The 17,034-nt window shown below is 46.1% G+C and overlaps 1 protein-coding gene across 1 annotated transcript in view; it reads right to left on the bottom strand.

Moving 5' to 3' along the window:
- Nucleotides 1-4,649: 4,649 nt before the first annotated feature.
- gpx7 (glutathione peroxidase 7) overlaps nucleotides 4,650-17,034 on the bottom strand; it is a 33,937-nt gene continuing 21,552 nt past the window's right edge. Inside the window, exon 3 of the mRNA XM_041208470.1 lies at nucleotides 4,650-6,780. Coding sequence (XP_041064404.1) covers nucleotides 6,617-6,780 — 164 coding nt within the window. The 3' untranslated portion in view covers nucleotides 4,650-6,616. The remainder of the gene's footprint in view (nucleotides 6,781-17,034) is intronic.

The raw sequence follows: 17,034 nt of genomic DNA, 5'->3' as shown, positions 1-17,034 counted from the left end.
TGTTGCTGAGATTTCTTTGTTCAGATCTCACACAACTTGGTTCATTGAAGACTTCAGTTTATTGTGTGCTTTCAAAGGTAAATACCCAGCTGGAATCTTGCCCTTTAAATCTTCCAGTTCAGCTCTGATGTGTACATTTTCCTGTCGAACTGCTTCATTTATCTTTGCCTCGTGCATTTCATTGCACTGATGTAGTCAGCAACCATCTTGTGGTTTGCTTAAACATTGCCAGCCTTGCTTTGGAGTCTTTTATTTCCCTCTCTCTGGTGTTTGCTGTCACCTTTTTTCTGTGGTCTTTTTCTGCCCTTTCTCTGTTGGCACATTTGGGGTTACCAGCCAAGCTTTAGACTTGTTTCAGCTGAGATGAGTGGCCATTACGTCCCATCTATGATCTGGTCCTCTAGGTCTTCCTTCTCACCATTGCATTGGGCTGTCAGACCAACTTGTCCTCTCAGTATGAGTATCGTGTTATCATATAGTCTCAACCTCACTTTCAAGGGCTTCATTTTCAGATTGCCATGTTGAACCACTTCGCATAGGTCTGTGAAGGTCATTATGTTGCATGATTTGCCCAGTATCTACCTGACATTTCTTGTTCATTTGATACTCTCCCTCTGCCATGATCATTGTAACAGTCACAAACAATTTGTCTCCTAGGACTTGATGGAACCAACCTGTTGTATCGTATACCATTTTTCATCAGACTCTTCTGGTGACATCTCTCCAGTGGCCATTTGTATAGGTGTGTTTTGCTTTTTTTTAGTCAAACACTAGGGCGCAAAACGATTCTGCTTCTTGCAGTTAGAACACTGTCTTCCCCATGCTGGGCAAACCTTCTTCCCCTTTATATGATGTCCTCCACAGTATTTGCATACTGCCTTTTGTCTGTGATTGCTCTGCTCTTTCAGCCTGGAATGTCTCACAGCATAATGTATCTCCTGGTCTACTCTGCCATACATATGGTCTAGCTGAATTTCACCTCTTCCACATTTCGACACACATCTATCGCTTTCTTTAGCAACAGTTTCTCATCTTTCAATAGACTTGCTCTTACGGAGGGGTTTGGTATGCCCAAGCCTAACCTATCTTAAATCAGATCATCTTTTAGCTCTCCGAATTCACATGATTCTGCAAGCTATGTTGCTGCAGTCACATACTGATCTATGGTTTCTGTCTCTCCTTGAGCTCTAGTGTTGAATACATAGTGTTCATATATAGCATTCACTCGATGTTCAAATCGGCGTTCAAAATCTCTGCTGTCTCTTTTCTTTGCTCGTTGGTTAGATTTAGAGTGGTATACGTTTTGTAGCAGTGTTAGGAGTATGGCTACTCTTATTGGTTCCGGCTTGTTAATTAAGTCTGTTGCAATCTCGTCGTTTTGCCATTGCCAAGTGGAAAAACTGCCAATTTTCCCCATGTATCTCCTTTCATTTCTACTGGAGGAAGGAGTGGAAAATTTACTGCTGCCATGTTACTCACTCAGTATTTTCCTTGCAGCCGTTGGAATGTGCTTGTTTTCTTTTTGTCCTTTTCAGCAGCTTTTTGCAGATTTGAGCATTTCTGTGTGCCTGGGTTCTCAGGTCTTCTCTACAGCATTTACAGGATTTTAAATCTCTGGGAAGAATTGCCCCAGATTTGCACTAAATGGGCAGGCAAAATTACATTTTACCCATTGGCCACAATTGCAGTTTAGCACGCCAAATCATCTCAATCCCACCGCATTAGTTATGCATTCCTGGGAAACATGCTGTTTCAATGGTGGGCGGGCTCTCATTCGCCTGCCACGCCATCACCTCATGGCTCCATCACGCTGGGCACCATATTTAAAGTGCAGCCACACACACATCTCTTAGTGTTTCCAGCCCAGGACGGCTGCACAGAGGCCTCAAAAGGCAGAGACTGCAGCCCCCAGGTTTAAAAACATGTTCCTCAAGCGCCTTTTGGATGCCATGGAGACCGACAGTGATGTTTTCTACCCCCACTCTGGCCGCAGGATGGGCAGCAACATCACTAATCCAGCATGGGAGGCAGTGGCAGTAGTGGCAGTTTGAGGCCGCCACGCCGGTGTGATCAGGCATGTCCTCTGCATTAGCCCTTGTCCCTGAGGAGCCATCCCTGCAGCTTCTGGGGATCCTGGAAGACTTCAGGGATCTGTGACCGACTGAGGATATAGGAGTCATGCACACTCCCTGGAAACCCATCGCAAACCTGCAGGATGTGTTTGTGGTGGTCGCACACCAGCTGCACATTCAGTGATTGGAATCCCTTGCGGTTGACATCGTTGACCGCGTGTTGCGATGGAAATCTGAGCGCCACTTGAGTGAAGTCGATGACATCCTGCACTTGTGGGAAACCTGAGATCTGGGAAAATCCAATCGCTTTTGCATTCTGATTTTCCTGGTCCCATGTGAAATACACAAAGTTGCATGCCTTTGCGAAGATGGCGTCCATGACCTCATGGGGCAAAGGCTTGCAAGATCCCAAAAAGGTCACATGTGGAGCCCTGAAAGGAGCCACTGGCAGAAAAATTAAGTATTATGGTCACTTTCATGGCCACTGGCCATGGCACCAAATCCTGCAGCAGCTGGCAGATGTGACTGACCTGTTCCCTAGACATGCGCAGTCTTCGGCGACACTGCTTGTCGGTCATCTGCCAGAATGAAAGGCAGCATCTATAGACTCTGGTCTAGCTAGGTGCCAACCAGCGACGGCTCGCTGTGGCTCTTCAGCTGTGTGTGTGGGAGCCCCAGTCTTCCCTTCTTCTTGAGGATGTTGCTCCTCCCTCTTCGTATCCAGGCACCTCTGCCGCTCTCTTCTCTGTCAACTCCGCTTTCTGTATGCCTCAAGGCATACAGCTAGTTCACCAGGCTCCATGTTCCTGATGTACTCCTCCTGCAGAATGCAAGAGAGAGATGCATGGGTTAGCTTGGGTGTTCTAAGAACCTCTATTGGTTAAGTCTGTAGGCTTAACCCATCCCGGAGATGGCCATCCACTTGGATGGCCAGAGATTAGTGTGCTTCATGGCTGCACAAAACCCCACCCCCTTCTGTCCCACTCCACTTGACCGATTGGCAGCAGCTTTGCCCACTGGACTGCATGCTGTGCTCTCAGCTCAGGTGCATGCATTCTCTTAATCCGTGTAGCAAGGCTGCACTGTTAGCTTGAACCATGGGGGAGACTAGTCCAAATCAGAATGATGACATGGCCAGCTTTCACAAGGAGGTTGTACAACGTGCGCAGTTGTCCAACTGTTCTGCTCATAAGTTTGCAAATGCTCATCAGTTTGCAGTCTGTGCCCTAAGGGTGAAAAGCTCTGGAGCACATGGTGGCATGTTCAGGCCTCTGCATTGTTTGAGTGGTTAGATAAGCTACAGGCCTGACTCCAAGCACATTAATGTGGCTACGTCTGAACTGTCTCAGCTATGGAGGAATGGTCACTTTATACAAGATTTCCCTGATGTGTAGCCACTTCCCTTGCATGTGCTTGTGCAGTACCATCAACCACAGGGCAGCCCTTGCCCCCCCAAACCCCCCAACTCGTCTCAACTGCAGGGCAGCCCTTGCCCACCCCTTGCAACTCACCTCAGCCTTGACATCCAACAGGCGACCCTCGCGAGCGCTGTGTAATGCAACTGTGCACTCACCTGAGTTCCCCTCAAAGTGCAGCCTCCCAAGTGCATGTCTTATATCTGCTGTTGTGAAACATGTCAGTGTGCAACCACATGGATGTGCTGGGATGATCCATCATGGGGGGATAATTCCAGCAGGCTGGTCTTATAATGATATCCAGATGTATTACAATGGGGTTCTCAATGTCTGATGGCAGGAAACTTGGCCCACCATTGACGGGCTGAGTGGATGATCGCAAACTGGTTTCACAACGTTGTGAAACCGATTTTTGGTCTTCTCACCATATTGTCCACTCACACCGCCAAACATGCCTGACACCAGCGGGCACGGAAAATTCCGCCCTCTATTTTTTTCTCCACTTTTGACACCATGTTTCAAGTTTAAGGACTGCAGTGCTTCTTTTGTGTCTTCTCAGTGAGAGGCTTTATTGAACTGAACTTACGATGTCTGCCTTGAAAGATAGAGAGCACCGTGGCATAATCACATGACCACAGAATGCCAGATGTGACATAAGACTGATTTTATTTCAAAACCCAAACAGACCCCTTATTTTTAAACTGTGTCCCCTAGTTCTAGATTCCTCCACAAAGGAAAATATTCTCTCAGCATCTACGTAAGATCACCTCTCATTCTTCTGAACTCCAATGAGGATACACCCTAGCTTTCCTCATAAGACAATCCCTTCATCCTGGGAATCAACCGGGTGACCCTTTTCTGAATTACCTCCAATAAGGAGACCAAAACTGCACGTAGTGCTCTAAGTTTGGTCTCACCAATGAATATAAGCAGAGCCTCGCTTTCAATATTTAAAAATGGCCATATCACAACAGATATGAGTCTTGTTTTAATACTTTTTAAGTAAGCAAGCATTTATTAGTGCATGTTATGCTTTTGGAGCAGGTCAATTGACTAATACAATTAAATGTAACGATAATATTGCATTATGTCCATATTGGCTTGAATAGGAGATTCCAATTTGAGTCACATCAATGCTCGAATAACAAATGAAGAGGGGGGAGTCTGTCACTAGGATTTATTGTACAGAAAGTCCAATAAAGCACAAGCATCTGAAATAACTCAGAAATTATTCAATGTATTTATTCAAGAGCTTCCTCAGGTACACATTTTTGTACAGAAATGGCCGAATATTGGAACACTGAGTACTGTGGGAAGCATCTCTACAACAAAAGATAGCACCAAACAGAATGCAAAAGTAAAACAAAAATATCCACTACAAAATGTATATGTCTTGCACTGTCTAGAACAGAAATTTTGGAATGCTGCTTCAGCAAAAAGCATTCACCAATAAGGAATGTTGATCCTTACAGTTTGAAGCAATCATGTACAATTCATTTCCTTGTGCTGCCAACTTCTCAATCTCAGCTCCATCATTGCCGGAGGCTTATGGTGGAAATCAGGCAACACTCAGTGTGATGAAGTGAAAATTGCAGGTGTGTGCAATCCTAGGTTTTTCTTCCACATCTCCTGGTTACTGGTACAGACTGTCATTGGGGAGAGCAGTAAGTCACTTTCCTGTGGCTCAACGGCTGTTGGGGCTAAAAAAGGTAGAACTAGATAGAAAATGTACACCCGTAAATTAAAAATAGGAAATTGTTGTTCTCTCTGAAGGTAAAAGCCTGCCAAGATCATATACTTCAGTTGAATCTATACAATCATTAGAGGGGCACGAACAAGGGTTGTAAGCAAATAATATTCACCTTTCTGTGTCTTGGAAGAAGGCCAACCATGATGCCACTCTATCTTTCCATCATCAAGTACAGTACTTGAACTGGGTATTTCTCTGCATACTTTTCTGCCTGAAGGATGTATCATTCATGCTCCTCATATTTACCATGTACTAATAAGAAGATTTTGGTGGTAGGCAGGAATGGGGCATTTTAACCCTTCATGCTTAATGGAAACGAGAGGGCAGTTAAAATGTCCCAAGTACCTTATTCACCAATTTCCCAACTAGTTCGCTGTGACCCCGATTTTATCCTGGGTTTCTAAGCAGACGGCAAAATACCTGCCTGAAATTAATGGAGTCTTCTTTTAAATATACAGAATAGGGTCCAATTACATCATCAGGCCCCAAATGGAATTTTAATTCTGACCTTAATGGAGAAGTCAATGCAGCTTTCTCACTCGGTGAAAACAATGAGAAGAGGCCATTTAAAGTAAGTTTTTAAAAAATGCTTGAGGGGCCAGAAGGAGCAGGAATGTTCATCCAGACCCAACAAGGAAATTTAAGTTCTCCCTTCCTCCAGTATGTCCCTTTCCTACTCAAAACAGCCCCGAGTCAACCATTTATATTTTTTGCCAATGAGACTTCCACTCCCAACACCAACCAGCTGCCGCTTTTCAACTGTTTCAGACAGGCAGCTGCTAAGGCTCAGTGTTAAAGCTGCATTTACTGTTTGTTTCCCTCATCCCAATTCCCGCTCCCCCTTCAGAATACAAAATGCACTATTCTGTGTGTGATATTGCATTAGGAAGTTTTGTAGAAGCTGATTTTACTGAAGTTTAATCCGTAATAAAACATTCCTTTCTTCCTTTCATTAATTGACCTAATTTTCTTAGTTTGTGTAATGTAAACAAATCACTAGTTTAAACTTCATTTGAAAATATGAAGGTTAATATCAAATACGTTATTTTAAACAAATCAAGAAAATTGCTATTCTGTGTAATCAATGACTGAAATCTGTGTTTGTCTTACCAGTTATGTTTCTTATATTGTTGTATTTACTTATTTACATTTAGAGTATAAAGCAAACTTGAGCTCTACCTCCATAAAAAATTAAAAAGTGATATACAGTTTGTTCTATCTCTTTAACCAATTTTTTTTTGGCATCACGTAAACCTGGTATCACGGGGAACGAATTGGTGAACTTCAGAAGACGGAATTGTTAACACAAAAAATAATTGTTAAATAGTGGTGTAAAATTGAATAACGTAAGATTAGTCATTACACAGCAGGGGGTTAAATTACAATTCGTCTTTTCGTTTCACAATGAGTTGCCTCACTAGTGATATGATTTTCGGCTTTATTTCTGCGACTGAAACAGAAGTTTCCCAAACGTCCACCACCTTGCCATTTGCATCCACAAGATACTTCCAGAAATTCCAGTTTGGTTCCTTGCCGGAGGAGTCTATAATTAAATGCAGAAACATCTCTTATTATGACTATTGTAATAGTCTTCTGATTTATTGTACTGTGATTTTGATGAAAACACTTAAATGGTTGTCTTCAATAACAATAATAATTGGCATTTATATAGTGCCTGTAATGAAGCAAAATTTGAAACTGAGCCACATGAGGAGATAGTAAGGCATGTGACCTAAAGCTTGGTCAAAGTTAACCTTGTCAAGTAGGTTTTAAGGAGCATCTTAAAGGAGAGAGAGGTAGAGATGTTTAGGGAGGGAATGCCAGAACTTTGGGCCTAGGCAGCTGAAGGCACTATCATAGGATTGATGATATGCAAGGGGCCAGGACTGGAGGTGTGCAGGGATCTCAAACGGTTAGAAGCAGAAGGAGGTTACATAGATAACGAGCATTAAGGTCATGCAGGAATTTGAAAACATGGATGAGAATTTTAAAATTGATGTATTTGGGTCAGTGAACTCGGGTGATGGATGAATAAAACTTGGTCTGAGTTAGGAAATGGGCAGCATAGTTTTGGATGAGTTTTAGTTTAGGGAGGGTAGAAGGTGGGAGGATTGGAATAGTCAAGTCTGGAGGTAACAAAGACATAGATCATAGATGAGGGTTTCAGCAGCAGATTAGCTGTGAAAGATGTGGAGACAGGCAGTGTTACAGAGATGGAACGATCTTGGTGATAGGGATAAGGCTGAAGCATTCACAACAATCTTCAACCAGAAGTGTTGAGTGGATGATCCATCTCTGCCTCCTCCAAAGATCCCCGACATCACAGTGACCAGTCTTCAGCCAATTCAATTCACTCAACATGATAGTAAGAAACGGCTGATGGCACTGGATATTGCAAAGGCTATGGGCCCTGACAATATTGCGGCAATAGTGCTGAAGACCTGTGCTTCAAAGCTTATTGTGCCCCTAGCCAAGCTGTTCCAGCATAGCTACAACACTGGCATCTATCTGGCAATATGGGAAATTGCCCGGGTATGTCCTGTACAGAAAAAGCAGGACAAATCCAACCTGGCCAATTACCACCCCATCAGCCTACTCTCGATCATCAGTAAAGTAATAGAAGGGGCCATCAACAGTGCTATCAAGCAGCACTCACTTAGCAATAACTTGATCACTGATACCCAGTTTGGGTTCTGCCATGGCTACTCAGATCCTGACCATCAAACATGGACAAAAGAAATAAGGTGAGAGTGACTGCTCTTGATATCAAGGCAGCATTGGACTGAGTGTAGCATCAAGCAGCCCTAGCGAAACTGGAGTCAATGGGAATCAGGGGGAAAACTCTCCACTGATTGGAGTCATGCATAGCACAAAGGAAGATGGCTGTGGTTGTTGGAGGTGAATCACCTCAGATCTAGGACCTCACTGCAGGAGCTCCTTAGGGTAGTGTCCTAGGCTGAACCATCTTCAGCTGTTTCATCATAGCCTTCCTTCCATCATAAGGCCAGAAGTGAGGATGTTCACTGATGATTGCACAATGTTCAGCACTATTCACAATTGATCAGATACTGAAGCAGTCCATGTCAAAATGCAGCAAGACCTGGACAAAAGCTAGGCTTGGGCTGACAAGTGGCAAGTAACACACAAGTGCCAGGCAATGACCATCTCCAACAAGAGAGAATCTAACCATCGCCGCTTGATGTACAATGGCATTATCATAGCTGAGTCCTCCACTATCAACATCCTAGGGGTTACCATTGACCAGAAACGGAACTGGAGTAGCCACATAAAAACTGTGGCTAAAAAAGCAGGTCAGAGACTAGGAATCCTGTGGCGAGTGGCTCATCTCCTGACTCCCCAAAGCCTCTCCACAATCTACAAGGCACAAGTCAATACTGTGATGGAATACTCTTCACTTGCCTGGATGAATGCAGCTCCAACAACACTCAAGAAGCTTGACACCATCCAGGACAAAGCAGCCCGCTTGATTAGCACCCCTTCCACAAACTTTCACCCCCTCCACCACCGATTCACAGTGGCAGCAGTGTGTACCATCTACAAGATGCGCTGCAGAAACTGACCAAGGCTTCTTAGGAAACACCTTCCAAACACACGAGCACTACCATCTAAAAGGACAAGGGCAGCAGACACATGGGAACACCACCAGCTGGAAGTTCCCCTCCAAGCCTCTCACCATCCTGACTTGGAAATATATTGCTGTTCCTTCACTGTGGCTGGGTCAAAATCCTGGAACTCCCTCCCAACAGCACTGTGGCTGTACCTACGCCACAGGGACTGCAGTGGTTCAAGATGGCACCTCGCCACTACCTTCTCAAGGGCAATTAGGGATGAGCAATAATTGCTGGCCTAGCCAGCGATACCCACATCCCGTAAATGAATAAGGAAAAAAACTTGCCTTTGCAGGTCTCATCCTCTTGACTACCAGGTTCTTTAGTGTGGAGGCAATATGGGAGTTTGTGGGAAATGAGTCACAGCAAATCCATCATTGTGACTTTAACTCTGTTATTGCTCTGTTTCTTCTGTATGGTGGGAGTTAAAATTGTGCCTAAGTGTTTTCAATCACAGACCTGTTACATGGGCTATGTCAACATATGTCACTCTCAAATGTGACAATAAAAACTTGGCTGCTGACTAATGAAACTCTCCTTTATGCTCCAGACAAATTGCTGAACCAGATCTACAATAATTGGGAAGTCAGTCATTGGAATTCTAATGATACTGCCAGCTTTCCTCTGCATTCCACACCTGTTAGTGGATTTTCCCCTCTCATTCCTCTCTTAAAGAAATTGTTTTCTTTAAGCTGCTAAAATAATAACATTCCAGATCTTTTAAAGAAAATGAAAAATGGTCATAGATGAGGGAATTAACGCTTGCTGGGAACTCATATTGATGAGTTGGAAGGGAGGCAGCCATTGTAATTTTACCTGCTTGTTCATCCTCCTAGCCATGTCTTTATTCCTCCATTGATCTGTTTACTGCACAGAGCAATATCACGCCATAGGCTGCATAAACTAAAGGATAGTAAACAAGCATGCAGGAGGTCCATCGACATGTTGTCCATGAAGGGGAGATTTAGCAAATCTAATTTATTGGTTTTCTTTAAGGATGTAACAAAGGAATGTGAAAAATGGTTTAATGTAGTAGATTCCAGTTCATCTAGAAAGACTGCTACTGAAAATAATAGCCAGAATTTTGAGTGAGGCGGGCGGGTGCAGTTGGTGGACCCGGGAGCGGCCGGGAAATAGCCTGCTGCCCACAATTGGCCTCCGACCGCGATTTTACGCTGGCGGGCCAATTAAGGCCCGCTGAGCATGAATGGCAGCTCCCCAATGGTCGGGAAGGGGCGAGCGGGGGCGGGGGCCTGTCGACCGCCAGTCCAATGGCGACCCAGCAGCTAACTTAAAATCGGCAGAGTCAGGCCCTGGAAGGCCACCGGCCAGGAAGACATCTTCAGTGTTGTCAGCAGGAGAGTAAAAATTATGGTTTCCAATGTGGCTGCAGACACCAGGCAAGAGGGCAGGTTGGGCGGGCACTCGGACCCCGGTTTTCTGATGAGTGCCTCACGGTCCCCCTGGAGGAAGTAGCTGCCAGGAGGGACACCCTTGTCTCCAGGGATGAAAGGAGGAGGCCACCGCGCCTAACAAAAAGAGCTTGGGAGGAGGTGGCAGCGCTGGTCAGCAGTCATGATGTCGTGCAGCGCACCTGGGTCCAACGCCGCAGAGGTTTAACAACCTGCAGCGCTCAGGAAGGGTGAGTACTGTGTTGGCATTGATCAGTGTGTTGAAGTGTTAAGGGTTGGCCATCTCCCTGTGGAACTCAGGGGTGTTAGAGTCTGAGTGGCAACTGTTAATGACGCCGGAGCTGGCCAAGGAGGTGAGCCCTTGCTGCTTGGACTAAATGCCTTGCTGCACGAGGGCCACAACTCGGATGTGCCATGTAAGGTGTTCCTCAGGCTGCAATAGCAATGCAGGCAGAGAGTGGACTAATCGACGCTTCTCTATCCTTTCAAGAAAAGACGGCCCATAACAATAGTGAAAGGTCATGGACAGGTGGAGGCCCCGCTAACCTCCTAACCCTAACCAGATACAAGCAGGACACCTTGGAGCTGGAGAGGTGCCACTCACCTCGGTCAACCGGCCGCAGAGAGGCTGGAGTGTCAGATGAAGGTAAGAGTGCAGTGCACAGAGGTGAGAGTTTCGGATGGTGCAAACATTCTTGTGTAATCTCTTCATTGATGGGAGCCTCACAACTGAATTCCCCATTGATCTTTGAAAGATGATGGCACCATGATGCAGACCTCCATTATCCCACCAGAGTGCCTGGCAATACACAGCAACAGTGTGATGACTTTATCTAATGACGTGTTATTGTTCTCTCCTTAGGTTTGCCACCATGCGCACAATCGCAGGACCCCGAAGAGTCACCCCTGATGCCAGAGGGCCGCCAGGTTCCACATACACCTGCGTCACACCCGCTGTCTGAACCAGGCACTAGCACAGATTCCAGCACCTCAGTGGGTGTTAGATCAGCGGCTAGAATGTTGGTGCACTGCAGTGAGGGTTCTTCACACTTGCTTGAGGTGCAGATGGAGGCAAAGAGTGCCCAGGGCATCGGCAGTCAAACGACTGTTGGAGACCAGGATGATGCTGAGTCAAAGGCAGATGATGAGCCTCTGGAGTTGTCCATTAAGTGGCAGACGCTGGATTTCCAGTGAGATGTGCAGGAGGATCTGGCAGAGATCCTTGAGGATATACATACCATGGTCTCTGTTATGGAGGAGTCCATGCAGAGCATGAGCGCCACATTAACCCTCATGGCCAAGGGCACTGCCTCCTCATTGAGAGAGTGGCGACTCTCATGGAGAAGCAGCTCCAGGAACAGAATCAGGGGTTCCTGGGGTTGTGCTAGGACTTGTAAGTCCTCAAACAGGCACTGACTTCAGGTGCCCAGTGTCCATGTGGAGGTGGGAGTTGGATGAGGCACCCAGTATCCCAGCTAGGTGCCTGCCCATCAATGGTGAGCATGGAGGTCCAGGGCAACCTCATGTTGACCCACAAGCTGTCTATCGTCTCTGCGGGCTGTGGGTGACAGCAGCAGCTCCTCCACCCCTCTGCCAGTGACTGTGGATAATGCTGCGGCAACTGGGGAGATGCCAGCTGTGGAACTGGCCATTACCTCCCAGGCGGGGCCAGCACAGGCTCCACTGGCCAGAGGGCGACCACCAAGGTCATCAAGGCCAACAAGACAGCAGAGTCAGCAGGCTGTCTCCAATGCCAGTGCCAGTGAAGGGGGAGCAGCAAAGCGGCGCACTTGCAAATGTAAGTTTAAAGCACTATGACCACAAGAGGGGCTGGTCATGGGTGATCTTCTGTTGTGCAATGTTTTGTTTATTTTAACTGGTCTGGGGTTGAAGACCAGAAAAGGTTCTGTTAATTTGTTTTGACTGTCAACATGAGATAAATTTTCTTTTGTTGTAATGGCCTGAGCATGCTTCACCTTTTTTTATTTAATGTGGTGGTAGGCCAGTATGTAACGCTGGACATGGGTGGTTCAAAACTTTATTGCACAGGCACTGACTTTGGGGTCAAAGGAAAGGGATGTTTCAGTCATCCGGGATGGAGGCGGCAGCCCTGGCATAAGTTGGTAACACTTATTTGGCAGCCTAGTTGAAGGAGCTTTGGATCAAGACTTCCCTGGTGTCCTTACTTCCCTGGACGTTACCAAGGTCTACCTCCATGCCCTCAGCGTTCTCCTCACCGCCCTCCTCTTCTGACTCACTACTGGATTCATCATCTGTGGCCTGTGGAGCTGCCTCAAGAGCCTCTTCCTCTATTGTGTCCCCCTTGCCAGTGCCAGATTATGGAGAGTGCAGCATGCGATTACTGTCAGTGACACCCGCTCTGGAGGTTATTGTAGTGCTCCCCCTGAACGGTCCAGGTATCGGAAGCGCATCTTCAGAAGACCCATAGTACTATCATCGCCCTTGCAGGGGCATGGCTCCTGTTATACTGCTGCTCTGCCCCTGTTTTTGGGTAGCGGAGAGGCTTCATAAGCCACCTTTTCAAGGGATAGCCCTTGTCACCCAGCAGCCATTCATCCAGTCGGGCTGGAGCACTGAAGATCCTCAGCACCTGGGAGTGTCTCAGGATGTACGCATCATGGGAGCTGCCAGGGTACCTTGCACAGACTTGCTGGATATGTATCCTATGGTCACACACTATCTGCATGTTCATGGAGTGGAATCCCTTCCTGTTGATGAAGATACCCGGCTGACCCACTGGTGACTTGATGGCCACATGTGTGCAATCGATTGCACCCTGGATGCGGGGAACCCAGCAATCGCTGAAAAGGCTCTGGTTCATTCAGCCTCGCTGGCCTTGTTTATACAGAAATGAATGAAAGTCAATAACCTGCCTGAACAAAGCTTCTGTCACCAGCTTGACAAAACTATGGACAACTGATTGGGAGACTCCACACAGGTCTTCCACTGACCCCTGGAAAGAGCTGAAGGCATAGAAGTTGAGGGCCACTGTGACCTTCAGAGGCACTGGCATGGGGTTTCCATTCACACAGTCGGAGGTGATCTCAGGGCCAATCATCTGACAAATAGAAGCCACTGTCTCCCTGGAGAGGCGGAGCATCCTTCAGCATGGCACCTCAGACATACATTGCCGCCTGTAAACCCTGGCAGCAGGATAATGCTGTCTTCTGCGGTCCCTTCTGCCTCGGACTGGCAGCTGCCCCTGTACCCCTTGTGCCTGCGCCTCTCCTCCCCAGGGCCGCTCCCCTGGAAGCTGCATTGGGACACCCAGCCTCCTCTCCCTTCTGCCCTCTTTTCCTCCTCAGAGGAGGTGCCACCAGCAGTGACCACAGTCCCCATTACCAGGGTAACAGAAGGCTGTCCGATACCTGCAAGGGTCCACACGGTCTGAATTCTCCGGGGACCTTGCAGACACCAAGGAGTCCTGAAATGAAGCCTGAAAATGCTAACAATGAAGCCCCGAACAGAGGTGAAACTGCCATATACCAATAAGTCACCAGCAGCAAACTATCTACCTAATTCCTCGCTACTCACACTGGCAAAGCTGCTGACCCTTTTTATCCCGCCCGTGAATGAAGTTTGTGAAATTGTTGGCTGGCCGCCTGCCTTTCTTGCCCGTGCGACGAGCATGAAATCGCTTAGGCAATGGAAAATTGCTGTCAATTGGCTTTTTAATGGCTGTAACTGGCCTCTTAATTAATGACGGGTGCGGTTCTGGCACCCACTCACGCCTGCCAACCGAAATATCATGCGAGTATGCGATGACGTCGGGACGCTCACCTGGCATCATTGTGTGCGATTTTATGCCTGATCAGGTCAGGCACTCACCTGCCCGCGAGACGTAAAATTCTGCCCAATGAAAATAGGAATAAGTAAAAATATTTTATAATGGGTATACAATTGGTGGACCTCAGAGTAGTGCTGGCATACAAAAATCTATCAGCATGAGAGAAGATTAGCAGCAGAGTCCCACTGGGGACCTCATGTTTAACATATTCATAAATGATTTGGAACAAGGAGTCACAAATGGCTAAACTTATAGATAGTACAAAGGTAACAACATTGGTAGACTAAAAACAACTGAACAAGATAAAGATAAGCTCCAGGATGATTTGAATATGATTGGGAATTTGACAGACAAGTGGTACATGAAGCCCAATGTTAACTAATACAAAGTTCTGCACATGGGAATTAAACATTCCAAGAAGGGACTATTACTTAAATGGAAAGAAAACAAAGTGTATAGAATAATTGAAGCTATCACAATACTATTTGGTGCCAATGAATAAAGCAATTCAGTTATTGGGTTACATTAAAAGATCAATATTGAGCCAAATCCTTCCTCTTTATTAATTATTGGGGTAATCGCATTTACAATACTGTGTACGATATTTTTTCATGGGAATTGGTTGTCACTGGCTAGGCCAGCATTTTTATTGCCCATCCTTAATTGCCCTTGAAAAGGTGGTGGTGAGCTGTTTCTTGAACTGTGTAGTCCATGTGGTGTAGGTACACTCACAGTGCTGTCAGAGAGGGAGTTCCTGTATTTTGACCCAGCAACAATGAAGAAACAGTAATATATTTACAAGTCAGGATGATGTGTGGCTTGGAGGGGAACTTGCAGTTGGAGATGTTCCCCTGCATCTGCTGCCCTTGTCCTTCTAGGTGGTAGAGTTTGCGGGTTTGGAAGATGACCAAAAGTCACCAATGGTCACCATAGTACAAAAAGGATATTGAAGCTTTTGAAATGATACAGCAGACAGCATCCAGAATGACTGTAGTGATGGTGGGACTAGATTATGAGGAACAACTATTAAGCATGTTCTCACTGGAAAAGAGGTCAAGAGGTGATTTGATTACAAGCTTTTGGATTCTAACAGGGCCAGAATATGTAGAACATGGTTTCATTTTGTCCAGAACAGTAGAACTAAAGAACACAGCCTGTGCTTGATATGGGATAAATTTAAAACTAATCTGCAGAAATATAATTTCAGGAACTGAATGATGTCAATGGAAGAAGTACCTTATGGGACAGAGGATGCAGATAATGGGCAGAATCGTTCCAGAATTGCACTAAATGCAGTAGTGGGTGACTGGTTTTCACGCTGTATCATCTGCTTCCCACCTCATTAATTATGCATCCACAGGAAACACGCTGACTCGCTGGCAGGTGGCCTCTGAATCGCCTGTCACGCCATTATCTCATTGCTTCCATACTCTGGGTGCCATATTGAAACTGCAACCATGCACACAGTTCTCAATGCTTGTAGCCCAGAACTGCTCCAGTGAAGACATGGCTTGAAAGCCAAGAAGAATTCAGTGACCCATCACTGGAATGTCTCCTGGAGGCCCGCCATAATGTCATCCGTCCCCGCTCTTGCCACAGGAGGTCCAGTGATCTCCGGCTTGGGAAGTGGTGGCAGTGGTGGTCAGTGCCAACACTGCATATAAGAGGTTGGCCATCCAGTGCAGCAAGAGGATGAATGATCTCATGCAGGCTGCCAGGGTAAGGCAACCATCTTATCACTCTAAACTCACACACTCACAAGGCCATCGCACATTCACTGGCATCTCACTCACTGCCAGCTAAAGGGACACCACCACTCACTCTTACACACACACCCTCACATCTCTATCTGGCCTCATCTGCTCTGGACACTGCCTCCTCAGCCCTCATAACCTTGAGGCCACTTGCACAGATCAACATGTGCCCCCACACAGACTCTAGGATGCCCCCCTCCCCGGTACAGCCTTCACCCTGCAGCCTCTTCCTTTGCCTGAGGCCACTTCACCCCCTTCCCCAAGCAAGCCCTAGTCATTCAGCCATTGAAAAGCCACCCCCATCTACAGCTGGGCTGCTAGGGAGAGACCTGTCTGTGAGCCCCCTAAAAGTGATGTGGTGCTGCCTGCAAAGCCTGGTGCTGAATGTTGGCTAACTCCCAAGCCTGGATGTGAAGGATACACAGAGACTAGTATGCTTAAGTAGAGAGTTTTATTGCTCAAGACAGAGCGAACTTCTCCCCTCTAACACACCAGACAGCCTGTGTTGGCTGGCTCTTCCTTTTATACAATTGAGTAACATTAGCAAATCAATGCCCAACACCTGAAACAAAAAAAGAAAATGCTGGAAAAACTCAGCAGGTCTAGCAGCATCTGTGGAGAGAGAAGCAGAGTTAACATTTCAAGTCCATATGACCCTTCTTCAGAGCCTGCTGAGTTTTTCCAGCTTTTTCTGTTTTTGTTTCAGATTTCCAGCATCTGCAGTATTTTGCTTTTATCTTAATGCCCAACACCTGTTCACCTTATTACCATCAAGTACTGGGCATTTAGCATTCACTAAATAGGACCTATTAAATGCTAACACTAATGACTGCAAGTGCTGCCTGAAGCAAGGTAACTCTTTTGAGTACAAACCCATTTCCATCTGTTTCAGATGAAGTTACACTGTTTCATAGTTTGCCATTGTGAGATTTGAACTCTTGATACTCTTTTTGAGTAAACCTGTTTCCATCTGTTTCAGATGAAGTTATATTGTTTCATAGTTTGCCATTGTGAGATTTGAACTCTTGATCTTGGGGTTACAAACCCAGTACCATAACCACTTGGCTATTTAAGCCAAGCCCAAAGGAGTATGGCTGCATTTCCATGCAGATATCATTGTTTCATAGTTTGCCATTGTGAGATTTGAACTCTTGATAATCTTTTAAATGAAAACAATTAAACCAAATCAACAAA

The sequence above is a fragment of the Carcharodon carcharias genome, chromosome 16 (genome assembly GCF_017639515.1).
Source record: "Carcharodon carcharias isolate sCarCar2 chromosome 16, sCarCar2.pri, whole genome shotgun sequence".
NCBI lineage: Eukaryota > Metazoa > Chordata > Chondrichthyes > Lamniformes > Lamnidae > Carcharodon > Carcharodon carcharias.
This window is presented reverse-complemented; position numbering and strand designations above follow the sequence as displayed.